The sequence below is a fragment of the Acomys russatus genome, chromosome 10 (assembly GCF_903995435.1).
Source record: "Acomys russatus chromosome 10, mAcoRus1.1, whole genome shotgun sequence".
NCBI classification, from domain to species: domain Eukaryota; kingdom Metazoa; phylum Chordata; class Mammalia; order Rodentia; family Muridae; genus Acomys; species Acomys russatus.
In genome coordinates this window covers 53,572,462-53,600,257 of record NC_067146.1, presented here as the reverse complement: position 1 = coordinate 53,600,257, position 27,796 = coordinate 53,572,462, and the positions used below count along the sequence as shown (strand labels likewise).

At 41.2% G+C, this 27,796-nt stretch overlaps 1 protein-coding gene across 1 annotated transcript in view; it reads left to right on the top strand.

The window, feature by feature from the left end:
* Kmt2c (lysine methyltransferase 2C) overlaps window positions 1-27,796 on the top strand; it is a 220,794-nt gene that overhangs the window by 187,556 nt on the left and 5,442 nt on the right. The window contains exons 41-56 of the mRNA XM_051152203.1: window positions 916-979; window positions 2,730-2,962; window positions 7,670-9,373; window positions 12,677-12,889; window positions 13,586-13,750; window positions 15,130-15,271; window positions 15,417-15,564; window positions 17,302-17,480; window positions 17,564-17,700; window positions 18,444-18,693; window positions 19,863-20,002; window positions 20,539-20,646; window positions 22,407-23,523; window positions 24,340-24,476; window positions 25,706-25,848; window positions 26,111-26,279. Coding sequence (XP_051008160.1) covers window positions 916-979; window positions 2,730-2,962; window positions 7,670-9,373; window positions 12,677-12,889; window positions 13,586-13,750; window positions 15,130-15,271; window positions 15,417-15,564; window positions 17,302-17,480; window positions 17,564-17,700; window positions 18,444-18,693; window positions 19,863-20,002; window positions 20,539-20,646; window positions 22,407-23,523; window positions 24,340-24,476; window positions 25,706-25,848; window positions 26,111-26,279 — 5,049 coding nt within the window. The remainder of the gene's footprint in view (window positions 1-915; window positions 980-2,729; window positions 2,963-7,669; window positions 9,374-12,676; window positions 12,890-13,585; window positions 13,751-15,129; window positions 15,272-15,416; window positions 15,565-17,301; window positions 17,481-17,563; window positions 17,701-18,443; window positions 18,694-19,862; window positions 20,003-20,538; window positions 20,647-22,406; window positions 23,524-24,339; window positions 24,477-25,705; window positions 25,849-26,110; window positions 26,280-27,796) is intronic.

Here is a 27,796-nt window from a genome sequence, read left to right as displayed (position 1 = left end):
ACATATTTGTGCCTGGTGCAGGAGGGGGGTTCCTTACTCTGTGCTTTTGGAATTATCTTATACTCTGCCAGATATCTTATATTTATTATACAGATAATTTAAGCTTTTTCCTTAGTAAGAATAGAAATACCCTTTGATACACTGGAAAGACATAAGTGTTGTATCTGAGTTTTTAAAATTCTTAATTTTATTATGAATCCAGTGTGTACTTTGGGCAAGTTCTTGAGCTTCCTTACTGCTCTGTCACATGTTGCACAGCGTCCATGCAGTGCCGTGAGACTGAACATGCCATGTTCTGACTAGTGAACACAGCTCATGTCTAACAGAACTTGTATCAGTTGGGTAAATATTTTTTTCCAGATTCTACTTATCAGGTCCTTGCCAGGAAATTGTGAAATGATCAGTTACTTAATTACTGTGAAAGAAGCAAGGTATTAGTTAGGACACATGATTAACATTCTAATGAATGTATTTTCTTTTATATGTGTACTACATTAATTCTTGTTATAATTAGCTTTTTGCTATACAGTACTGTTTAGTGAACCTAGAACATGTATTTATGAATTTATTGACAAAAGGAATCAGGTAGGCATCATCAAAACATCAGATTTCATGTGGATTTTTAGCTTAACATGACAAGATTTTATTTGCCCTAGTATTATATTTCAAATGAATAATTCATTATTTGCTTTTCACCCAATATGGATAATATAATTCAGAGATAAAAATAAATGCTCAGATATTAAACTGTTGCCCAACTAATTTATTCTAGCTTTTATAAGAAAAGAAAAACTTTAATGATGTTTTAGAAAATTAAAATTTTTCTTTTTTTTCATTTTTTCCTTCATTTTGAAAATTTCCCCCCTTAAATTGAAGTATGGAATTAAACATATTTGTAAATTTTACTTATTTTAGGATGGCAGTATAACACATCAGATTTCTAGGCCTAATCCTCCAAATTTTGGTCCAGGCTTTGTCAGTAAGTATAAATCTAATAAGTTACCTGTTTTCTGGGGATTGCTTGTTTGACTATATTTGTGTTGTTTTGAAACCTCGGAGTTAGTGTAGAGTGTTACTACAAGCCTGAGTGCCCTCCTCTCTTATCAGAGTTCACTGTCCTCTAGGCATCTTTATATCAAGGCATGTGTTTTCATTGCTTTTTTCTGCTATGCATGAAGAATTAGTTAAAATAAATACTTTAATGCAGGAAAATCATCTACCCTATTTTCTTCAACATTGTTGCTCTTTTTAAAATAGATTTAGCACTTTCCAATCTATAGCATTAAACCATGTTTGCTCTCATGACAGTCTGCCTATGACAAGGACACTAAATGGGGAAAAACAAAGGGAATATGTTTAAAAGAAGCTGGGTTGTAGCATGGTGTGAAGGTCAAGTGTGCAAGATGCCACTGAAGCCTTCTAGCTGTCCTTAGGGGTCCCAAGGTGGTTCAGGATAGCATTTAACGTTCCCTCAAACTGAACCTTTCTGAAATCTTCAGACTGTTTAGCTAACTTTTTTCACCATTATCTTTCATTTTGCTCACCTCTGCTCTCCTGGTTCCAGAAACCAGAAAGGCTTTCCTTGCGGTAGGTCTCATTCTACCAGAAGCAGAACTTCTGAAACCTTGTGAAAAAGCCTGTTCTTGACAAATGCCCTTCAAATTTAGTGCATTAGATTGCACACGCATACATATACTGGAACTTCTGGGTTTAGGAACAAACCCAAAGTCTGACCTTTTGAAATTCCCCCACATTAATTATGATCATAATTTGAATACATATTTGTATTAAAACAAGTAATCTACTGTAACCAACTGGCTTTTTCTGGCTGTATTGTGCCCATTGGATTTGGTTGGATCTTAATGTATGACAATATTCTGTTATCATTGATGTTATTTTCAGCTAATGTCCTTCTAGGATTGTGTTTTTCTTTGTCTTGTAGTCAGTCAAAAAAGAATACTCAGAATTTTTCACTACATGAGATGACCTTTTTGGGGACTTGGCATTAATGGAGTAAAGTGCTGTGAGAGAGCAAGGAGGGAATATTAGCATAGAACAGAGATGTGATGGGGAGAGGCGGCGGCAGCCTTTCAGACCTGAGAAGATTTTGCTTGGTTAGCTATCACCTCCCCTTGTAGACATAGAAAATACAAAGTTGATGGAAGTTACCTGCTTTTTTAACTTAATACATTTTCTTTATAAAATGTAGACTTCAGATTGCTTCTTTTTAAAGTTTTCTGGGTTTCACCTCCCTGTTTCATACGTTTTCCCCCTCCACTACTAAGATGTAGGAAATCGCTATAAACTCAAGAGAGATCAGCATGGGAGTGACTACCTAATCCATGCTCTGCACGGTAGTGGGATGTCTCTTCTTGCCTCTTCAGTGTGTCCACTCGAATTAATAGTTGCACATACAACTTTATATATAGTTTGGCTTAGAGATAAGATCATTTGATTGTTCTTTTGGAAGACTGGAGTTGCAGAACTTACAATCATTAATTTAGTGTTTCAGTCGAGCGTTCTCTGGCTTTCTTGTGTAAATACAATTTTCTGAAAGCTGATACTTCATTGTTATAAAGGATTCTAATATTTAGAATTTTGTTTTTATTTTTTTTCCTTTAAATATTCACAACGAATTGCATCTTCTTACAAAAGAACTTGTTTAACTTTTAATAATCTTGGACTATTTAGAAAATTAACACACTTGAAATTTTGATTTTTCCTCTCAGATGATTCTCAGCGTAAGCAGTATGAAGAATGGCTACAGGAGACTCAGCAGCTTCTTCAGATGCAACAGAAATATCTTGAGGAACAAATTGGTGCACACAGGAAATCTAAGAAAGCCCTTTCAGCCAAGCAGCGCACAGCCAAGAAGGCGGGGCGGGAGTTCCCAGAGGAGGATGCAGAGCAGCTCAAGCATGTCACTGAGCAGCAGAGCATGGTTCAGAAGCAGCTTGAGCAGGTAATAGGCAGGGTTGTAAACCAGAAGGCATCCGCAGCAAAGAGCTGTTTCACTGGGGCATTCAGGACGTGCCTCAGGATTTTGTTTTATGCTGGTAGGTGACAAGCAAGTTAAACTCCTCTAAGACCTCTTAATACCTGAGGAAGTGGCTTCCTTGTCCTGTTGAGTGATGCTTGCTGCCATTTATTAGCTCAATGGCTGCCACCAAAAAGACTGACTGTTACAACTCTGGGTCAGAACTATTGTGTACACTTTCAGTGCCCATGGAATGATTGGCAATGGTAACTGCCCCTTTGAACTTATAAATCACAGTACCAGATGTGCTGCCACATGCCTGTAATCCAACACCTGGGAGGCAGAGGCAAGAGATCTCTATGAGTTCCAGGCTATCCTTGTCTAAATAGTGAGTTCCAGGCCAGCCAGGAATACATAGTAAGACCCTGGTTTTTTGTTTTGTTTTGTTGTTGTTGTTTTTAGACAAAAAAATTAAACCACTGTGCAGTGCACATGCTCTCACATCATTTGAAAGACTAAGGCTTTCCTCATGACTAGGCCTACAGAGATGCTGTAGGTTAAAACCAGAACCAGATCTGGCAAGTCCTTATTTGCCTCCATGCTTAACTTAACTTCACCATGTGGTTTTGTTTGTTTGTTTGTTTGCTTTTTGTCTCTGATTTCTAATGTGAGAGCTCAGTATAGCATTTGAATGGCTCTATGGTTCTTTTTCATGGCATTTTTGTGCTTATTTCTTACCTTGGTCTTGGGAATCAGTGCTGGATAAGGTTAGAGCTGTAGTGGAGTGGTGCAGTGCTTCCCTGGCATGCATGAGATACTAAGGTCACTCTCCAGTGCCTTCAAAACAGTAACACAAGGGAAGAGGAGGAGAAAAATGGAGGCATCTTGGAAAGGGACTTATTTCCAAAAAATGAAACCATTTTGCTATTTTCTTCCCTCAGCATACCAAGTATTTCTAAGTATTCTTCAAGGCCGAAAAGATGTAAAGCCTTAAAATCACTTTAAAATTTAAAAATTTAAAATGAAGTGTTCAGGCCAGGCGCAGTGGCGCACGCCATTAATCCTAGCACTTGGGAGGCAGAGGCAGGTGGATCACTCTGACTTCAAGGCCACCCTGGAGTACAAAGTGAGTACAGGACATCCAGGGTTACACAGAGAAACCCTGTCTCAAAACAACAACAGCATGAGTTCAGAGCTCACTGATACTTATTTTACCTAAACAAATTAGTATCTTCGGGTTCTTTCGATGTTTATCCATAAATGTTTATAGTAGCTTTATCCACTGTCATCCAAAACTAGGATAGATAGGCTGGCAGCAGTGGCACATAGCTGTTATCCTAGCTACTAGAAAAGGCTGAGGTTCCTGAGGTTAGCACTGGCATATATAACACAATGAAATCACATCTCATGGAGGGAAAAGGGGACAAGGCACCACTTGCTACTACCAGACTTATGGGATAATTAAACTTTGCACCCTTTTGACTGGAATAATACATAGCAATAAAAATAATGAAACTGTTGATACATGCATACAGCTTGTATTTTAAGAATATTAGGGTTAAGGTTTGAGCAAAAAAGAAGCCATTCACAATAACTTATATAACATTGAAATGACAAAGTTACAGAGATGGGTGGCATATTAGCCTTAACTATGAGGAAGACGGGAAGGGGGTTTGATTTTAAAGAGGAGACATTGGGGTGTTTTCTATCCTGGAACTCCTTCTTCATTATGATGATGACTATAATTTCTGTGTGTGCTAATAATTCATAGAATTATATACTGAAACTTAAACTTTGCCTTTGTTTTAAGTTACAAGTTACCAAGAATTCCAGATATTAATACTAGGAGAGACAAGAGGTTCATAGAAATAGAGTGTTCCTGTGTGGTAAGCACTCCAGGAAACACCCCGGTCTTGTCTTACTTGGCCTTGTCTACAACTTGAAGGAGTTGTTGTTATCACTACTTGACATTTAGAGAGACTGGCAAGTCAGTGTAGTCCATGTTTGGTGCCCTTGCCCTTAGTTAACTGTTACATTGGCTATCTTCCTCTAAATCTCAGGTACCAACACAGCGCACCTACAACACGGCAATTATACTGGTCCCAAACGAGGACAGTTACAGAATGAAAGCCTCTTTTCTCTGTAGATTCATTTTCTAGGCCTGTATTTATTGATGGTAAAGCAGATACTTGCATAATGTATTTTTAGTTTAGTTTTTTGTGTTTTTTTTTTTTTTTTGCCTTTTGATGAGTCATATCTCAAAAGTATCCTGCTGAGTAAAAGCAGCATAATTTTGATGAAAGCCTAGTTTTTTTACAAATCAATTAATGAAGTTCAATTTATGAGCTAATAGCATACTTTATTTGAAAAATTAGACAGGCACATTCTTAATACACAGGTGCCCTCAATGCACTGTAATTTCAATAAGAAAGTAGTTTATATACTTTGTATGTGTGCACTGGGGAGTGAACCTAAGTCTTTGACTTCCTGGGTGTCTTAGTTCTTTTCCTGCTGCTGAGACAAGAGTAACTTAAGGAAGAAAGGGTTTATTTTTGCTTACAGTTCCCAGGTATACAGTCCATTACTGTGGGAAGTCACAACAGTAGATGCTACACTGTAACCGTAGTCAAGAAGCAGACAGTCAAATGTATGCACACTGGTGTTCAGTTCACTCTCCATTTTATACAGTTTTGCATCCCCTACCCAGGAATGGTCTTGTCTCAAATTAAGTTGGATCTTCCTACATTTGTTAACATGCTCAAGATAGTGCTCCACAGGCATACCCAGAGGCTCCTCTCCCAGGTGACGCTAACAGTAACCATCACACCAAATAAGCACTCTACCGCTGAGTTATGCTCCCCACTGATAGAGATGCTTTTGGAAGTAGTAAGGACTGTCAGAGATGGTTAAAACACTTCACTGTGTAAAGGTACTTGTTTCCAAGCCTGACAGCCTGAGCTAGATCTCTGGAGCTCACACAGTGGAAGCAGAGAATCAACCCTGAAAGTTGGCTTCTGGGTCCCACATACACGTCTGTTCATATTCCCACACGCAAATAATCACTTATTTCAAATGTCAGAAGAAAGGCATGGTGGACCCTGCACATATGTTACATATTGTTCCAGGTACTCTGTACATCTCACTGCCTCTGGTCATCAGTCTAGTATAATTCCTCAGTTCTAACAACTAAACTGTTAAGAAAGACAAAAAAGAGGTAGGAATGGGCTGGCAATATGGCTTGGTGGGTAAAGGTGCATGTTGTCACGCCTTATGGCCTGAGTTCAATCCCCAGAACTCACTTGGCAGAAGAAAGGAAGCAAGTTGTTCTCTGGCCTCCACACCACACTGGTCTGTGGGCACCCACACATACATGTAGTAGATTTTAGCAGAAGTTTAAAAAGAAAAAACAAAAAGGCGAAAGTTATACGCTACTGGAGAGGAGACCAAGCACTTTAAATTGGCAAAATATATGCTAGCTTGCCTGTGAGATTCAAGAAAGTAAATTCGATTACTATTTAAAGTACTGGGTTAAATATGTTAATACAAATATAGAAGGTGACTGCTTTTTAAAGGTGTGCATATCACTTTGTACCTTTCTTCCCCATTTTCTAAGTGAGAGAGTGGGGGCCTCAGAATGTGCTTTATATCTTGATTGCCCTTTTCCTAGTGTATAATGCATAACAAATGTTTTTGTAAACAAATGATTGAGCTGGCAAGATGGCTTGGTAGGTAAAGATGTTTGTAATTATATATTAAGAATCCCCACCCCCTTTCCAAAAAGCCAGGCGCAATGGTACATATCTTTAATTCCAGCACTCAGGAGGCAGAAGAAGGTGGCCAACTTGGTCTACAAAGCAAGTTCCAAGATAGCAGGACTACATAGATAGAGACATCCTGTCTCAAAAATATCACAAAAGAATCTATTTAAAAACATTAAAATAATCCATTTCAGAAATTATAATTTGAATACATCACCAACAAAGTGTAGGGTTTTATCACTCTTTTTAATCTAAGAGAGGGAATGGCATGTGTGCTAATAATTTTTTTAATAATTCTTGTATTTAAGAAATAGAATCTTGCTGGGTGTGGTGGCGCACACTTTTAATCCCAGCACTTGGGAGGCAGAGGCGGGTGGATAGCTGTGAGTTCAAGGCAAGCATGGTCTACAAAGAAAGTCCAGGACAGCCAAGGCTACACAGAGAAACCCTGTCTTGAAAAAACAAAAAAAAAAACAAAAAAGAACCAAAAAAAAAAAAACAAAAAAAGAAAAGAAAAGAAAAAAAAAAGGCATCTTATTTTGGTCAGGTTTCAGTTATCCAATCTTGTGTATTATTGTAACTTCTGTTCCGTCATACTGAGCTGTTTTCTGTTTTATCTTACTGCTAGATGTGTTATAGTTTAAATGGCATGTGACTTTAATGCTTATTTCAGAAAATTATGTTTTGAATTTTTTTGATATTTAATATGTAAGGAACTTTCACAAGTTAAAAAAAAATTGTAACATTTTTGTTTGTGTGCACCCGCTCAAATGTGCCACAGCATACATGTCACAAGTTTTAGAAGTTGGCTGTCTTCCTTTGCCATGTGGTCCCAGGAATCTAATTCAGTTCATAGGCCAAAACATTATCAACCAATTTTCCTGTGGTGCCTACCTTGTATATGCATGAGTAATGATTACCTTTATTCTTTCAGATTCGTAAACAACAGAAAGAGCACGCTGAACTGATTGAAGATTATCGGATCAAACAGCAGCAGCAGCAGCAGTGTGCTCTGGCCCCTCCCATGCTCATGCCAGGGGTTCAGCCCCAGCCATCTCTAGTTCCAGGTGCCACTCCACCCACCATGAGCCAACCCAGCTTCCCCTTGGTGCCACAGCAGCTTCAGCACCAGCAGCACACAGCAGTCATCTCTGGCCATGCCAACCCTGCTAGAATGCCCAGCTTACCTGGATGGCAACCGAACAGTGCTCCTGCTCACCTCCCCCTAAATCCTCCTAGGATTCAGCCCCCAATTGCCCAACTATCTATAAAAACTTGTTCACCAGCCACAGGGGCAGTGTCAAGTGCAAATCCACAGAATGGACCACCACCTCGAGTGGAATTTGATGACAACAACCCTTTCAGTGAAAGTTTTCAAGAGCGAGAACGGAAGGAACGCTTACGAGAACAGCAGGAAAGACAGAGAGTCCAGCTGATGCAAGAAGTGGACAGGCAGAGGGCTCTGCAGCAGAGGATGGAATTGGAGCAGCACAGTCTGATGGGTGCCGAGCTAGCCAACAGGACACCTGTGTCCCAGATGCCATTCTATGGCCCGGACAGACCTTGCGACTTTTTGCAAGCCCCCAGACCCCTTCAGCAGTCTCCACAACACCAGCAGCAAATGGGGCCAGTTCTACAGCAGCAGAATATCCAACAAGGATCTATTAATTCACCCCCAAACCAAACTTTCATGCAAACCAATGAGCGAAGGCAGGTAGGACCTGCCCCCTTTGTTCCAGATTCACCATCTGCTCCTGGTGGGAGCCCAAACTTTCATTCTGTTAAGCAAGGACATGGAAGTCTTTCTGGGTCCAGCTTTCAGCAGTCCCCGTTGAGGCCTCCTTTCACACCAGTTTTACCAGGAACACCTCCAGTAGCTAATAGCAATCTTCCATGTGGCCAAGACCCTGCTGTAACGCAGGGACAAAATTATTCAGGATCCAGCCAGTCTCTGATTCAGTTGTATTCTGACATAATCCCAGAAGAAAAGGGGAAAAAGAAAAGAACAAGAAAAAAGAAAAAAGATGATGATGCCGAATCCAGCAAAGCACCATCAACTCCCCACTCAGACTGCACTGCTCCGCTCACCCCAGGCCTCTCAGAAACTACCTCCATTCCTGCAGTGAGCACACCCAGTGAGCTCCCTCAGCAAAGACAGCCAGAGGCAGTGGAGCCAGTCCGCCCACCCACTCCCCATGTGGCAGCAGGCCAGCCCTGTGTAAAGTCAGAAAACAAACTTCTCAGCAGTGAATTTATAAAAGGAACTCCAAATCAACAGACACATGTTAATTCAGAGGCTGACAAGCCTTCCATGGAAGCCCCCAGCAAAACTGAAGAGATCAAGCTGGAAAAGGCTGAGACAGAGCCATGCCCGAGTCAGGAGGAGAGCAGTGTGGAAGAGAGAACTGGTGGCAAGATGGAAGACACCAGTCCTGTCTCCTCAGTACAGTGCCCTTCGCATTCCGCCACAGCCCATGGTACCAAAGGAGATGCAGGAAATGAGCTACTGAAGCACTTGTTAAAAAATAAAAAGTCCTCTTCCCTTCTAACCCAGAGACCTGAGGGCCCTTTCTCTTCAGATGACAGCTCTGCCAAGGATAGTAAACTGGGTGAGAAGCAGAGCCCAGCAGAAGGATTGGTAAGTGCCACTTGTGAAAACTACAATTTGCCTTTGTGTTTTAGCTATTATAGCAGATTAGTATCAACAAATTACTAATTTTAAAACTTTTTGTTTTTATTTCTGTGGAACTGTGTTTGTACTTATATTTATAAAATATATGAGTAACTTAGTTGCTTGTTATATGAAGCAAAATATTATTGTAATGTATCTTATGTGGTTGGTTATCACAACCAAGTTGGACTAAGAAAGTGTGCGTGGATCTTTATTATAAATAAGTGCATAATTTCCATTAGCCACTTTAAAATTTAGACGACAGCTCCTGCACTTGTCTTACTTTCCTTGAGTATTCTCAGGGATCTCCTGTATTGAAAACTTACTGTGTCATAAAAATAACACGGTTTTAAGATGTGCATACTATTTCCATCTTTGTAGTTTTCTATGTATCGATATTCTACCCATTTTAAGCGTTAACATTGGATTTGCTTTTCATTTGTATGATAGGCAGTTTTAAATACACACTTTGAAAAGAGTTTTCCCCCAATTCAGTGACCTTCACACTAAGATGCTTCACAAACAGGAGTGTCCCTGTCCTTGGAACAGGTCTGCTGTCGCTTCGCTCCTTGTCTTTCATAAGCAGCAATGGATATTAGTGCATTCACATAGCTTCTCTGGGGTGCTTCTCAGATTGGATTTATAATTTTTACATTTTCACTGAAGTGTGGTAGTATTTTTTCTTGTCCAAATTTCCAATTTTAAGAATAACGAAACATGTCTTTTTACAAGTATTGGCTATATTCTTTCTCTGTTGTCTGCTATCATTCAGTAGAGATCAAGTGTTGCCCCAGCAGTTGTCACTTTTGTCTAATTTGCAGTTGTGGTCTCTTCTTTCTTTTAATTTATTCTTTGAGAATTTCATGCATGCATGCATGCAGGGCATCTTGTGGCTGTGCATTTCTAGTCATTTAAGTAGCTGCCCAGGCCCAGGCCCTGGCTACTGTCTCTAGGGCACTTTGCCTCTGGGAATACTGAACGCCCTCATCCCCAGGACCTGTGCTCAGTGTGCCCTCTCTGCCCCACATACTATGACTCCTCCTTTCCCCTTGTGTTTTTCTGATGTCTTTTTCTTTTGTGAAACTTAGTTCTGAAACCTTGTAAATAGCTTCCTGACCAGTCACAGATGTATGTGGATGCCTGTGTGTTCACATCATACTTGCTGTGGTATGACTCCATAGACTCTACCTTCAGCATGTTCATACTAAAATTTGTGCCATACAGGAATGTTTAATGGCACAGGAAAGCAGGCATATGTCAAGTATAAAAAGCAGAAACTAATGAGCAGAAACTTAGAATGAGCACAAGGTGTATGTTCTTGGCCCTTGTGATTAAAACAAAAACTCAAACCCAACAACAAAACCCCTTGTAAAGGTGTTATATGGTGGTACCCACCTGTAATCCCAGCACTCAAGAAACCCAGGCAGGAAGATTGCTGCAAGTGTGAGGCTATCCTGAGCCACAAAGTGAAACTTTTACTCAAAATACCAAAATAAACAAACAAACAAAAATTCAAAATCTTTTGTGATCTTCTATACTTGTCCTTTAAAATACAGTTGTATTTACTTTGTGGAGTAATTTTGAAAATTAGAGGTAATATCTATAAAGCATTTAAAGTGGCTGAGTTATGCATACTTAATAAGCCAATCACAGAATTCCTAGGCCTTTGCTAAGAGAGTGCAGTCTTTGAGGACAGCAGCACCCATGTGATCTGTGGTGGTTTTAAGGCATACCAAATGTGTTGTACCACTATTGTCCTACATCAGAATGCATCACTCAGTAGAGTCCCCTGCTGAGCCAGAGACTGCTGGTTCATTTCGTGTCAGTTGGATCAGAGATTCGGCATTTCTCATCAGCCCCAGGGGCAGCTGTGTTTCTCTGATACTACTCTTTGAGAAGTAGGGATCTGCTGAGGTACAGGCAACGTAAACCTGTTTCAACCTCCTCCCTTCTTTGTATGAGCTGAGAGTGGTTTTTATTTTATTTTTTCATCAGTAGTTGAGAGAAGTCTAAGAAAAAATAGTAGTTTGTGATAAATTAAAATTATATGAAATTTAACTTTGTTCGTGAATTTCAAAAGTTTTATTGGACCATGGCCAACTCATTTATAAAAATCATATGGCTGCTTTTGTAGTACTATACTAAAACCCACGAGTTCAGACAGACTATATGGCTCATAGGCTAAAATCATTACCCTGTTTCCCTTTAGAATTTTTCCACCCATTTGATGTTACTTAGAACATATCAGAAACTCTAATTTTCAAAACATTCATAATTAAATGCAGAATTGGTTGTACAAAGTTTTACAATTATAATTGTCTTTAACAAATCATTGATATTAATTTTAAGAATAAGAAAGCATAAAAAATATTCTTAGATTTGATATTGGTACCTACACCTAGGTGTAAACCCTTTCTCAAGACCTGTATTACTCTCACTTCTTTGTGAAAATGAAGGTGAAAGGAAAGAGGGCTAGAGATAGAGATCACTTAGTGGTTAAGAAGACTTATGGTTCTCGCAGAGGACCTGGGCTTGGTTCCTGGCACCCACGTGGTAGCTTGTAACCATTTGTAACTCCAGTTTCCGAAGATCAGTGTTCTCTTCTGACCTTCACAGGCACCAGGCATGCATATGATGTATATACACTGCATGCAAACAGGCGAAACATCCATACATTAAACAAATAAATGTTTTTTTAAAAGCAAAGGAAGGATTAATTTGCTGTCATCTGTGTTTTCTTCTTTTGACTATATAAGTAGAGTTATTCTGTTTTTGATTCAAATGTGGGATCTGACACTAGTTTGAGGGGCCAGTATGACATCTTAGTGCTTTCTCGCAGCTGTTCTCTCAGCTCTAATGTGTTGACTTTAAAATGTTCCTGCAGCCTGTGAATTAGCTCCAGATTTCAGATTACAACAGTTCCTAGTTCCTGTGGTGGGAAATGAATTACCAAGGCTAAGCACAGAAGCTGCCAGTCATCTGGCTTGGTGCCTCATTGGTCTCAGCTTAGGTAATGAGGAGCCATACTTCATTCTTGTATCTAGTAGTTCAGCACTTTCCTAAGATGCTGGTGCTGGCTACTTTTCATATTTTAACAAACCTGAATGCAGAAGGAAGTTCCTTTCAGAAAAGAACTCCACTGTGTAACATCCCGCTTTAGCATGCGATGCCACAGTAGAAATGCGAGTCACGTGATCGAGCTGCTCTAGCATGAGCTAAGATCAGACATGTGGGTAGTTACTTACTTCTTAACCTTTCCAATTACATTAGCAAACTTTGGGGGCTCAAATGCAAGGTGGTTTTGGAGGTGGCAACAGCCAGTTGCCAAAAACAGATGGAGGAAGTGAAACCAAGAAACAGCGAAACAAACGGACTCAGAGGACTGGGGAGAAAGCAGCACCTCGCTCAAAGAAAAGGAAGAAGGATGAAGAGGAAAAGCAGGCTGTGTACTCCAGCTCTGACTCCTTCACCCACTTGAAACAGGTGAGCTGTCAGAACAGCCCTTTGACACTTCCAGGAGGGGAGAGAGCAAGTGCCTTTTCAGTCCTAGGAAACGGAAGCTTTCGCCTTGTTACAATTAGTTCCTAATTAAAACAGAGAGCTACAGAGATAAAGGACATCTGGACAAGAAACCTAATAAACTTTGTTTGCTAGCAAACCCACACTTTATCTTTTTGGTACTTAAGATTTATATTCTAGTAGATGGATTGGTAGGTAGGTGATGGCCAAGGTTTACCTATGTTCAGAAGGAGCAGCCTCAACACCAGGAAACATTGTAATCCCCATTTCTTGTGACTCTGAACCCAAAGAAATACAGCCATGGACTCTCATTTAAACTTTCATTGCTTGTTACACCTTTCTGGTTATTACAAAAAAAGGGAGGGGGCACACCTCCAGGGCACCCCCTTCCCAGTCCCAGTGCCGGTGCCTGGCCTCAGTTCTTGCCCTGGTTCTTACTGAGAAAAGAAAAGGAACCGGTTTTTCTAGTGAGGCACATGATGGCATCTCTTTAAACAGATGGGAATAAAACTTAATTTGATGTATATTTCAGAGATTCTGAATCTTGACATTTTTAAGTCTTATTTCACAGTCTTTATTTGACTTCAGGTCTTAGGAAGCCCAGAAACACTTCCATGTTTGTTAATCATGTACATTACTTTTAAATGTGTTTTTTAATAGCAGCTCTCTCTGCTCCCTCTAATGGAACCGATCATTGGAGTGAACTTTGCGCACTTTCTTCCTTATGGCAGTGGCCAATTTAATAGTGGGACTCGACTTCTAGGAACTTTTGGCAGTGCCGCCCTTGAAGGGGTCTCAGACTACTATTCTCAGTTGATCTACAAGGTATGTTTCTTTGCCAGGGTGCTGCCTTGCTTCATAAGTTGGAGAGCTTCCACACCACTGGGGAGTGTGGCATAGTTTTGCATCTAGTTTACATGAAGTCTCCAAGTTTTCACTGAAACTTAGGTTCAACTAAAAGATTAAAAATGTATCTGGTTAAGTGTTCCCAACATATATACATATATATATATATATATATGCTTGAAACTTCCTAGAGATAAGAATACAAATGGTAGAAAATATCCATTATATCTTCCCATAGTGAAGGAAACACGTTTTTCCATTTAACCTTTGTTAACTCTTAAAATGAATCGAATTGACGGTACATAGTGGGAATAAAATGTATGGCTAGATTTTACCTTGGAAAATGAATTCTTAAAAGTTTTAATATATTTCATTAAATAATTTAGGTGCTAATTGAAATTATGCACTAATTCTTAGGTTACAAAAATGGCATAAAGCCAATCAAGGTAATATTTTAAAATATTTTTATGACAGCATCATGAGATCACTTTGCAATTGACCTATACAAGATAATTATTTTGAGAAATATGTGAGAGTGTCTGTTTTTCTGGTGGCTTTTCTTTTGTTGTTACGGTAACTGTCTTCATGCTCCCTTTGTTGTCCTTATGGCCTGTTCTTCAGATAGAATTCCATAGTACAGGCTGCTCTTCAGTGTCACTTCTTACAATCCCCCCTCCCCCCTTGTACTGCACTATTAAGTGTAGTTACACAGGTAACGCCAGCATTCCTTGGGGAGGACCAAGCCATAAATGACAAATTGGTGACAAATGTAAGGCTTAGGGAGATAATTTGAAAATGAAGTGTATTTGTTAATATATTTGGTACGTTTTTAGTTTTTTTTTCTCTTGCTTATTTTAGAGATCTTGGACAGTCCAGGTTCTTATTCCTGAGACCTAAATTGAAGTAATAGGTTAAAGACATTAAAGACGACGAATTCTGCATATTCATAGCAGAACACATTTTAATGAAAATTGAGTAAAGGAACATTTAACTGCTTTTTGCAAATTATTTCAGTTTTAAAGCTGCTTTTTATTGATTGTTGTAATCATGAAACCTGAGAAGTTACATAAAATCAAGAGTAACAAAAACTGAGTTCTTCATTTCAAAGCTGAGTGCTCAAGCTGAGCAAGTAGGCAAATGGATAACAACACCCCATTCTGATGACCTCATGGCCGTGTGTGTGTGTGCGCGTGTGTGTATTTGTATTTTTGTGCATTTGGAAATGGAGATGCCTCTGGATCATGTTTCTTTGTAGCCTTGCTTCCTTGTGCTAAAAATTCACAGAATTAGGTTTTTAGCAGGGTCAATGCATATTTGCTCAGTAGCATATAATTTTAAAATTTTTTGGTCTCCTGCAGCAGAATAATTTAAGTAATCCTCCAACACCCCCTGCCTCTCTTCCTCCTACACCACCTCCTATGGCTTGCCAGAAGATGGCAAATGGTTTTGCAACGACTGAAGAACTTTCTGGGAAAGCTGGCGTGTTGGTGAGCCATGAAGGTATGATAATAGCATCCAAATCTTACACCCCTGAGGAGTCTTCCTTTGAAAGCTGTCTATAGTGAAATGTCCATAGAACTGAACAGTTCCACCTGTGTATCAACTTGCACCTATGTACTTTGATTCTATGTATTTGCTTTTGCAGTTGCCAGAAGTTTAGGACCGAAGCCATTTCAGCTGCCTTTTAGACCTCAGGATGACTTGCTGGCTCGAGCAATCACTCAAGGCCCGAAGACAGTGGATGTTCCTGCCTCACTTCCAACACCACCTCATAATAATCACGAAGAGTTAAGGTAGAAGCCAGATGTTAGATGTCTGTGCGCATGCACTTATGTATGTGTAGCCTGCATGTATGTTTGAGTACCACATGCATACCTCCTGTCCACAGAGGCCTATCCAAGAGGCATTAGATTCCTGGAACTGGTGGTCCAAGTTGTAAGCTGCCCTGTGCATTCTGGGAATTAAACCTATGTCCTCTGGAAGAGCAATCAGTGCTCTTAACCACTGAACCATTTCTCCAGTGTCTGAAGCTACTTTTGAAAAAATGTGCTTTAGCATAATGTGCTTAGGAGTAGTATATAATAGCATTTGAGGTGTAAAGTACTCTTGAATATAAACTGTTCAAGGCAGTGTCACTATTGACATGCAGCTAGTTTGTTCATTTTAAAAGTCTTAGCCGGGCGTGGTGGCGCACGTCTTTAATCCCAGCACTCGGGAGGCAGAGGCAGGCGGATTGCTGTGAGTTTGAGGCCAGCCTGGTCTACAAAGTGAGTCTAGGACAGCCAAGGCTACAGAGAGAAACCCTGTCTCGAAAAACCAAAAAACCAAAACACCAAAAAAAAAAAAAAAAAAAAAAAAAAAAAAAAAAAAAAAAAAAAAGGAAAAAGGTTACATAATTTAAGCAGTGTACATCACAATAATCAAAGATATTCAGAGTTTCCTTTTCTAAGCTCGTTATGTGACTTGTTGGATTTGTAGAACTTGCAGACATCTGAGATGAGAAACCAACCATCATAGATACCAAGTTGTATCATGGAAAAGAATACTGTGAGCTACAGGACCCTCATCACCAATTTCTACTAGTTCTTTTGCCCCTCCAAGATTCTTAGTGGGAGAATCAGCCTCCCTTAGTAGATAATTTTACACCAAACTTGTTAAGAGTCTATATGAACTTCTTTAGAATTGTATCTCTTGGTGGAAAATCCAGTGAATACCTGTGTTCAGATGTGTCCATTTATCTAAGTCATCAGGAAATATGTCACGGTACATGGCAGCAATAGGGTAGATGTTTCTGTAGCCACATGGGAGTATCACTTGGGGTTTGAAATGTAGGCCTCCTTTTTCTTACATCACAGCTAAGAATTCTTGCTGAGTCAGTAGAGTGAAGCTCTTTGCAGCTTGTGAAAAGACTCTCGCTAGGCATTTGGCAAGTGGTGTCTGTATGGCTCCTGGACTTTACATGACTGCTTAGCAGCCTTTTCCAGGTCTGCTTCTGTGTGAGTAGGAGACATGAGCGATACAAAGTGATGGCAGTGTTCCACACCCTTAGCTTGAGGCCTCAGCATCTCCCTGGTAAACGAGAGCTTTGACTGAACAAATGAGTCTGTTCCCTTCTCTTCCCCCCACCCCCAACTATGTCTTATCAATTAAGAAAATTAAGTGCCAACAGCAGCACAAAGACTATGCTTTCTCTCCTCTTGCACTGTACGTGGCAGCAACAGGGTATATGTATCTGTAGTTTTAGGAGGTGCCTCTTAGTCTCACCACCTTCCCCCTAATGGTGTCAGACCACACTATGCTGTAGTCTCAGCATCTCCCTTTAGCAGGACCTAACCCTTGCTTTGTCAAAGGAATAAACCATTATCACTGTTTTGTAACTAAACCTATTTGCTGTATTTCCTTAGGAGAGTGTAACTGTCCGGTTGTGTTAAGTTGTCGCGATTGCTGAGAGTGTCCTTCCTGGGTACTTGTGGGTTTGCTGAGGAATCCCAGTGGAATGGCAGTTTGTGATGTGTGTGCTCCTCTTTCAGGTTACAGGACCACTATGGTGACCGTGACACTCCAGACAGTTTTGTCCCCTCATCTTCTCCTGAGAGTGTGGTTGGTGTGGAGGTGAACAGGTACCCAGATTTGTCTCTGGTGAAAGAGGAACCTCCAGAGCCAGTGCCGTCCCCCATCATCCCCATTCTGCCCAGCATGTCTGGGAAAAGTAAGTTTCCCTGCGTCTATCAAGTCACAGTGTATAGACATTCTGACTATGAAAGCTATGAGTACTCTCTTCTCCCCATTTAGGTTCAGAATCAAGAAGAAATGACATCAAAACTGAGCCAGGCACTTTATTTTTTACTTCACCTTTTGGTTCATCCCCAAATGGTCCCAGATCGGGTCTTATATCTGTAGCAATCACCCTGCATCCTACAGCTGCTGAGGTAAAAAAACGTGACATTTCATTGTTAAAGCTCTGTCAGTGACTTAAAGTGAAACAGAATGCAGGTTGCAGAACAGAAAATATGGGATGTGCAGAGAGCCACTGCAGACTTACAGGCTGCTCTTGGGTCCTATTAAGTATGTGGTTTATTTGAACCTAAGCCAAGGCAGAAAACAGGAGCTGAGAGCTTGTGTGCTTTTGTAAGAGAACACTAGGAAGATGCCTTTCCAGGTCGTAAAGATTCACCATTGGAAAAATCATCACCAGTAGTAGAGTCTGCAAAAGCAGTAGATGCTTTCCATTGGCAGCACTAATGACTATCTAGGATTTGTTGGAGACCAAATTCACAGTGTAATGTGTAATGTTTTGGTTGTCAGCAGAATGGATCCTTAGCTGCACTGTCGAGGACTTTTTGCCAGAGCTAGACAGAAATGAGTTTCCCATAAGTACAGTGGTGAGGGCCTCCTTCCTGTGGTCGTGTCCTTTAGGCCTATCAGATACCAAGGTTGCTAAAGTAGCTTACTATGTATAGATCCCAGGGCCTGTTGGAACCCTGAGGGTTTCTGTTGATGAAGGCTTTGTATATTCATTCATGAAAATAAATGTATTTAAATTTAAATAAAAGTAGTTGGGTTCTTTTGTGCCACATATATCATGAATATAGCATTACCCTTAGTAGGTATGTCTCCTCAGCGACTCAACTTTCCTTACAGGTGAGTGACACACTGTTATTTTGTGTTTTAGAACATTAGCAGTGTTGTGGCTGCGTTTTCTGACCTTCTTCACGTCCGAATTCCTAACAGCTATGAGGTTAGTAATGCTCCAGATGTTCCATCCATGGGTTTGGTCAGTAACCACAGAGTTAACCCAGGTTTGGAGTATCGGCAGCATTTGCTTCTTCGTGGGCCTGCACCAGGATCTTCAAATCCTCCCAGATTAGCAAGCTCTTACCGGCTGAAGCAGCCTAATGTACCATTTCCTCCAACAAGCAATGGTGAGCTAGAGAGCTTTTTGTTAACCCCCAAATCCATTCTCGGTTAAAAAGTTAAGCCTGCTCTTTTTGAAAAATTGATTTAATTTTTAACTAGTAATAGGCAGTGTGTTGGTGTGTAGTCTTTGATTAAGTTAACCTTGTCTGGCTGTTGTTTTCTGTGGTGTGATGTGAATTTCTGTGCTCTGGTCTATGGTATGATGGCAACAAGGCTGACTATAGCCCTCTGTTCAAGCTTCTGGAAGATTCTGCTTGCTGACCTGTTAGCCAGTTCTGTTCTTTGTATCCATGATCCCCTTGCCACATCTGCCTGCTCCATGTGGTGCAGATGAGGGGACATAGTGTGTTGTTTTTCTGTTCTGCTTGGCTGCTGTTGCTCTCACTACCTCAGTTTGCCTTTGTACATCCTCCTCAGGGCATCTCTCTTCCATAGGGATGCCTCTCCCCATTTCTCAGACCCAGCACTTCTTCCTTACACCTGCCATGAAATTGCTTTTCTTCTGGTGCACTGGCATCTTATGTGCCAGCCCTTCTCCTCGCCGACTTCTCATCCCCCAATTCCTTGTAATATGTTGTCTGCCCTAAACTTACTAGAATCTGGCTGCTTTCCTCCCTCATCTTTGAACTCTTTGTTAAAGTTTTGAACTTTTCACAGTCTTAGTTGCTAGCTGCTGCTTTCTTGTTTCTCCTGCCATTTTCTGCCCTGACGCTAACTTTGTACCCTGGGACATGCCCCCTCTTCTTCTGACCCCTCAAGCCTTATTCACAGTATACCTTGGCTTACTTCTCTCTGCTGTAAATCATGTAAGTCATTTTTACTCATTGCTCTTTATCTCTCATAGATCTTGCAGTATCACCGTACCTGTCAAATGGATGTGTTTTCTCTCGATGCACTAGTACATATTTGAGGATCTCAGTGCTTTGCTTTTCTTTGATTCTTTCATGCTAGCCTCCTTTTTCAGCTATTTGGAAGTGGGTGTTTTCCTTTATTTATACCTCACTGTCAAATATTAGATGTCCTGTCACTGTAGCCTAGAATATTTTTATTAAAGCATAATACAAAGTAAGCCAATAATCCAAATTGTAATTGATTGGTATAGTTTAATTATACATTATGTGCTACCTGCATCTTTGATGAATTTTAATTGCTAACAAAAGTCCATTGCCTGTAGGTCTCTCTGGATATAAAGACTCTAGTCATGGTATAGCAGAAAGTGCATCGCTCCGACCGCAGTGGTGTTGTCACTGCAAAGTGGTTATTCTTGGAAGTGGTGTGCGGAAGTCATTCAAAGATGTGGCTTTTGTGAACAAGGTACTTCACTGTCTTCTTAGGACCCACCCTACCTCTATGTTCGTGGCAATGACTCCTGCATCAGGACAAAGTGGTCCATGAGACACGGCATACAAGCATATATAAGATGGGTTCAGCTTCAAACCAAATAGCTTAACTGCTTAACTGCTCATGAAAAGGGACACATTTTTAGAATACAGAGAGATATGGACAGTATAGTTTCTGCTGATTTTTTTATTTGTTTGCTTTTTCTTTTCTCTGTTTTAGCCATTGTCTAGCTGTCTTAGGCCAGGCTAACCTTGAACTCACAGAAATCTACCTACCTCCCTTTGTCTCCAAGTGCTGGGATTAAAGGCATGTACCATTATGCCCAGCTCTGCATTGGTTTTTAGGTGGAAAATTATAGGGTAAATATTAATATGGGGATAGTGCCATCACCACTGGAAGATATAAGACACCTGCTTTTGAGTATCATCTGAAAAGTGGCAGTCTGTGGGGGTGCTGGTTTCATTAGCTTGTGTCTTACTGAGTCCCACACATTCCCCTTTGCTTTTCAGGGTTCCCGAGAGAACACCAAAAGGATGGAAAAGGATATTGTCTTTTGCAGTAATAACTGCTTTATTCTTTATTCATCAACTGCACAAGCAAAAAACCCAGAAAACAAGGTAAAGTGAGGAAAGTAATACAATGAGGGATTTCTGTCTTTAGTGTCCATATTTCCTCTTCACAGAGCTCCCATAGGGAAGTCCTAATCAGATAGACTTGACAGGAAGCCTGAATAGCCTTCTGTCTATCTTGTTTTTATTTTGAGAAAGAGTTTTGTTATTTAGCTCAAGGTAGCCTCTAACTCACCCTTCTTTCTGCCTCAGACTTCAGAGTGCTGGGATTACAAGTGTGTACTGCCACATATAGATTAAATACATTTTCTTTTTTAAGAAGTTTTTTTATTTTTCTGCCATGCGGTGGTGGCGCACACCTTTAATCCCAGCACTTGGAAGGCAGAGGCAGGTGGATCTCTGTGAGTTTGAATCCAGCCTGGTTTACAAAGTGAGTCCAGGACAGCTAGGACTACACAGAGAAACCCTGTTTCAAAATAAAAAAGTTTCTTTATTTTTCTTAGATTTAATTTCATTTACATGTATATATGTATAGTGTGAATATGTGTATGTCACGTGTATGGGCACCTCTGGAGGCCAGGAGAAGGCATTGGATCCCTTGGAAGAACAGCAGGTGCTCTATTGCTAAGCTGTCTCCCCAGCCCCGAGCTCAGCTGCATTTTTTTAAGAGTGTAGAGTTAAATTGACCACTGGTGCTAGAATTGTGCAGTGTACTAGTTTATAGATCTATAGGAAAGGTTTCTAAAGAAGAACATTCTGTCTGTTCTTGCATTGTAAGAGAAATCATTTTGTGGATGTGCAGCTGCTCTGTGTGATTTTGTGCAGATTAAGTATACCTAACAGCATAGTTATTCAAATGATACATTTTTTAACGATGTATTTTGAACAACAAAAAAAATTTTCTGTAAAGTAATACTGCCAGTCATTACTGCTTCAAGATAATCTCATTAATACGACTTTCACAAAATAGTATTCAAGAAACATAGGACAGCCGGGCATGGTGGTGCACGCCTTTTATCCCAGCACCTAGAGAGGCAGAGGCAGGCGGATCTCTGTCAGCTCGAGGCCAGTGTGGTCTACAAAGTGAGTCCAGGACAGTCAAGGCTACACTCTGTCTCCAAAAAGGAAGAAAGGAAATATACTACTTTTTAACATATATTAGTCTGTAGTATAATAAAACCCAAGCTGAAAAACAAATTTAGGTTTTTAAGTCAAATTTATTCTTAAAGAGTAGATTGAGTTCTTAGGCTGCTATGTGGGTGGCCCACTCTGGACTTAATATGAGCCACCTTTTAGGATGGGGTGTGAGCAGAGGGGAGCATATGGCTTTGCTGGTTTTGATTTTTGACAGTCTGTCCCACACCTGAGAGGTGCTGGCACTTTTCTTCTGGCCCAGAGTCCTTAGGCAGCTTGTCTTACTGAGGGGTTCCAAGAATCCGAGTGGTTTACTACTAACAGAGTGTTGCTCTCTTTTCTGTTTTTCATGTCAGTTGATTAAGCCCAAGAATAACAGACAAATTTAATTAGTAGAGACGAGACATTTGTATGAGATCTCCTGAAACCATTGGCATTTATTTTGTTTTCTTACAGTTAGTAAGGGGATGCCCCAAGAAGCTCAAGAGCACAACAGTCTTCAGATTGTGACTCATAGGAGAAGCCTGCCCTTTGCTTCTATCTGCTCCTTACTCCACATAGTCATGCTCACCTGTACCTGCCCCCTTAAGTCATTAATTGTCTTACTACAATTAGAATTGCTTGGCAGGCATTTGAACCCCTCTCTTTTCTCATGTTTTCTCTTTGCTGCCCAGGAATCCCTTCCTTCACTGCCACAGTCCCCTATGAAGGAGCCTTCCAAAGCATTTCACCAATACAGCAACAACATCTCCACATTGGATGTACACTGTCTCCCTCAGTTCCAGGAGACAGTCTCCCCTGCTGCATCACCTCCCATAACCTTCCCTCCAGCCTTTGAAGCAGCCAAAGTAGAGTCCAAGCCTGATGAGCTCAAGGTGACAGTCAAGTTAAAGCCGCGCCTGAGGACTCTTCATGGGGGGCTTGAAGATTGTAGACCACTAAATAAAAAGTGGAGAGGAATGAAGTGGAAGAAATGGAGCATTCATATTGTCATCCCTAAGGGGACCTTTAAGCCACCTTGTGAGGATGAAATTGATGAGTTCCTAAGGAAATTGGGCACTTCTCTCAAACCTGACCCGGTGCCCAAAGACTATCGGAAGTGCTGCTTTTGTCATGAAGAAGGGGATGGGCTAACAGATGGGCCAGCAAGGCTGCTCAACCTTGACTTGGACTTGTGGGTCCACTTGAATTGTGCTCTGTGGTCCACAGAGGTCTATGAGACACAGGCTGGTGCCTTAATAAATGTTGAGCTAGCACTGAGGAGAGGACTACAAATGAAATGTGTCTTCTGTCATAAGACAGGTGCCACCAGTGGATGTCACAGATTTCGATGCACCAACATTTATCATTTTACTTGCGCCATTAAAGCACAATGCATGTTTTTTAAGGATAAAACAATGCTTTGTCCCATGCACAAACCAAAGGGAATCCATGAGCAAGAGTTAAGTTACTTTGCAGTCTTCAGGAGGGTCTATGTGCAACGAGACGAGGTGCGGCAGATTGCTAGCATCGTTCAGCGGGGAGAGCGTGACCATACTTTTCGTGTGGGAAGCCTCATCTTCCACACCATTGGTCAGCTGCTTCCACAGCAGATGCAAGCATTCCACTCTCCTAAAGCACTCTTCCCAGTGGGCTACGAAGCCAGCCGGTTGTACTGGAGTACTCGGTACGCCAACCGGCGCTGCCGCTACCTGTGCTCCATTGAGGAGAAAGATGGGCGGCCAGTGTTCGTCATCAGGATTGTAGAGCAAGGCCACGAGGACCTGGTCTTAAGTGACTCATCACCTAAAGGTATGGTCCCCGTGTGCTGCTGTCAGGCCAATGATGTTTCATGGCAGCGTTTCTATTTTTTCATGATTGTTCCATGAGGATTTTTAAAATTTATATATCAATGCAATTCTTAAGCCTCTTTGTATTAGCACACCTTGTTCTTTACTCTGCAGTTTATAGAGGTTTGAGCAGAAAAGCTGGTAAGGCCTGTCTGTCATTTACCTTGTCCCTCTCTCAAGGTCAGTTACGGGAAAGCAGAGACCGTATCTGAGCATTGCTATGATCTTGTCCTATCTCAGGTTCAGATTTTGATAGAGCTGGGAATTACAAACTTCATTTTGTGCTCCTAGACATGTCTATTTTTTCATTTTTATGTATGTAGAAAGTACTAAAGAGTTGATTTTTAAATGTCTTCACAGTTTCTAAAAACATACGGAGCAAGCCAAAGATATTTCCCAAGAAATATCAGTCCTGTGTTTTTATTCTTATCTGAGGGACTGCCTATCTGTAGCCACTGCTAATTGAATTAATTTCCTTTTAACTGGTCTCTTTTTTCTGTATCCAGTTGAATTCACTAATTTCTTTCAAGTTTACTGTTTAATGTCCTTAAGGTGACATTATTTTCCCCCAGATTCCATTGAATCTTTGACAGAAGTTGCTGCCATTTAACAAGTATGTTTGTTACATTGCTGCTCAGCAGGTTTTATTTGAAAACTAGTCGGTCTTTGTGAGTGACTTCTTCTTTATCCTCTCTTGGTTTTTCTCTTTGTCCAGTCTTTCTTTTTGTTTCGCTAAAAGGAAATTCATCATAAAAATTACTTTCTTGTTCATATATAGATGTTTGGGATAAAATTTTGGAGCCTGTGGCATGTGTGAGGAAAAAATCTGAAATGCTGCAGCTTTTCCCTGCATATTTGAAAGGAGAAGACCTGTTTGGCCTGACTGTCTCTGCAGTGGCGCGGATAGCTGAGTCAGTAAGTGTCCTGGGTTCTGTTTTCTAACCCAGCGCGTTCAGTGTGCTGCCCTCAGAGCTTCCTGCTTGCCAGGACACTGCTTCCCGTGGCAGTGAGTATGGGTGGTCATGGGGCGCTGAGTCTCCCAGAGGAGCAGCTAGTGTCATCCATCCTGGTTAACCATGTGGTGGAGGAGATGCCGTTGGCCTGCTGAAGCTCTGGTGTTTTGCAGAATTTTTTCCTTTTCTTGTCATTCTCTGGCAGGTGGTCCCAGGGAGCAGTAGTTGCAGCAGCACTGACTGTAGGTGTGTTTGTCAGTGACTGTGTGACACCAGAGAAATGCCTTTCACTAGAACTATGCTCTAGAGCCAGGCCTGGTGGCGAAGGCGTACAGTTTGAAGATCAGTCTGGGCAACCTAGTGAGACCCTATCTCAGAATTTTTAAAAAGTAAAAAGAGGGTTAAGGCTCTAGTTCAGTGGTACAGTGCTGGCCTCCAGTGCTTGAGAGTCTGGGTGGGATATTCAGAACTGCAAACAGGAAAAAAAAAAAATTAAACAAGAAAATGTTGTAGGAAAGAAAGCCCAGCTGGTGCGGTGCTAAGCATGTAGAGCAGTGCCACGAAGCCTCAAGTGTTGATGCGGTGCAGGAAAAGAACCAGCTCCCACAACTTGTCCTGCAACCCCAAAGGCACACCACAGCACACACTCAGCGTCTCTCTACACAACACATACAGGAAAAAATGGAAAGTAAAGAAAAGCTTTGAACACATCAGTCACTTTCCAAGTAAACCTTGACTTCTACCAGCAGCTACCACTTGCTGGAGCAGTGGAGTGACAGCCTCACGTCATGGTCACAGTTGCTAGAAGTGAGATGTGATGAGAAACTAAGCTGTGTAAATGACCCCCAGCTGCTCCAGACAGACAGCTGCGGGCATCAGCTTGTGACCTGTCTGTAACCTGAAACACACAGGAGGAGAGCTTCGGTTGCTGTATTGATTCTGGAAATTCATCTTCTCCTCAAGAAAAAGTGGCCTGGGCTTACCAAGTCTTGCTTTGAAATTGGATTTATACAGTATTCAAATAGTTATGATTACAGACTCATTACTTAAATAGGCCACTGACTGGGCAAAAACATTTCTAAATTGTTTTACTCTGGGCCATCATTTGCCCAGCTGAAGGTTATATTTCTAGCCAGATGAGTTACCCTTTTGTATGTTTTCCTTCCTTCCTTTTTTTTTTTTTTTTTAAAGCTACCTGGGGTTGAGGCATGTGAAAACTACACCTTCCGGTACGGCCGTAACCCTCTGATGGAGCTCCCCCTTGCAGTTAACCCCACAGGTTGTGCCCGCTCTGAACCGAAAATGAGCGCCCATGTCAAGAGGTTTGTGTTAAGGTATCTTGTTTCATCTTCACATAGTACAGCCCAGGGTTTCCAGGCACTGTAGTGGGTTTTGTGCTTGACTTGTCTGCTGCTTACAGACCCTGCTGTCTCTGGCTGTGTATGTGCCCGACAACTTCAGAAGATGCACTGTGTCTCTGCTAGGCAGCTTTCTGTGTTTCTGTCAGTAAGACTTTTAATTGGCGTGGCTTTCACACTCATCAGAGGTGCCTTCAGTTGTCCTTTTGTTTTCCTGTTGGTACATCATCATCTGTAGGCCTCACACCTTGAATAGCACCAGCACCTCAAAGTCATTTCAGAGCACAGTCACTGGAGAGCTGAACGCGCCCTACAGTAAGCAGTTCGTCCACTCCAAGTCATCACAGTACCGGAGAATGAAGACGGAATGGAAGTCTAATGTGTACCTGGCCCGGTCTCGGATCCAGGTGAGGAATGAAGTTGAGTTAGGTCTCAAGATGCTGGCACCCAGAATGAAAAGCTACTGCACATTGGCTGCAGAGATAGAATCAAGGTTGAACTTTGCTTTTGTTTTTATTTTGTGGTACTGTGATTTGAACCCAGTACCTTGTGTGTACTAAGCAAGTGCTTTACCACTGAGCTAACCCCAGCCCTAGATTCATAATTTGAGGGTTTGTTTCACCTTGTCAGTTTAGAACATGAGGACTCTGGGTTATAGCCTTAGAGCTTGGTGCAGGACCTCGAGTAGAAAGCAGGCCTTGGGAATTTGCATCTTTCTTTCTTGTTCAAGGCTGTGGAGCGCCAGGTTGCCCTGGATTTTGCATGCACTGAGTTTTAAATAGTTCAGTAGACCTGTCTACAAGCACATGTGAAAAGTAAAAGTGAGTGCAAGCACTTGGAAGGTAGAGCCAGGGGATTAGGAGATCCAGGCTACTCTGTCTTAAACAACAACAAAACAACTCAATAAATAATCTTGTGAGACATCGTGGCTGTGGAAGCTGCATGTTTCGAGCACTTCCTGTTTGTGGCATCGTTGCTCATCTCTGGTAGACAGTGCCAGGAGTGTGTAAATGCAGTGAATCTGCCACTCTCACCTGGATTGTGGTCTTAGTTGATACGTCTAAACAGCACCTCCTGTCCCAGAATGGAATGGTAAAGCTTGACCTTCGTCAGCTTCTTCAGTCCCCAAGCTCAAGAAGAGGAGGAAGCATTTTAACTGCAGAACTGTCTCTCTAGCCTCTGACCTGGGCCTGCAGCTGCTGACTGCTGGGAATGCGTCTTCTCATGACTGGCCTTTGGACTTGCCTTTTTTGAGAATTACACGTCTATGACCTTTGTCTTTTTTTCAGTTTGTACTAGCTTACAGTGTTAAGTATTTTCCAATATGAAACATCTTAGGCCCACCAGAACTCCGGTATCTTTTTTTCTTACAAAGTTTTTTGTTTGTTTGTTTTATATAGACAAACATACACATTTATATCATTTCTGTACACACACCATAGGTTGTATTCTCTTGGTTTTTTTAACTTTCATTGTATAGCCAGTTACTACAGTGCTGTTTAGCACACAATCTGCTGGGTCATGCACCCACTGCTATTACCATACACCTCAGGTTCTCAGACACAGCCAAGCAGTACTGATCTGCACCCACATTCTTTTTATGTTCTGGTTTGTTCGCATCTGAGCCATACCTGGAACCAATCATAGGTGTGTTCCTTTTTTCTTTTGTAATGGTAAGTCAATGACATGCTCGCATCATAAGGAGCCTCTGGCAGGTTCTCTGAGTGGAGCTTGACTGATTTTCATCTCTCCCTTTCTTCACAGTTTCTCCCTGGGGAAGAACTGAAAGCATAAACCTAAATTAGGGCAATAAAATGCAGATTATCTGTGCACATTGTGGCTTGCTTACTTACCTTTTAAAGTAGGATGTTCTCCTGCATTGTTTGCCAGCACCCTAAGGTAGTACTTTGCAAGATTTACCAGG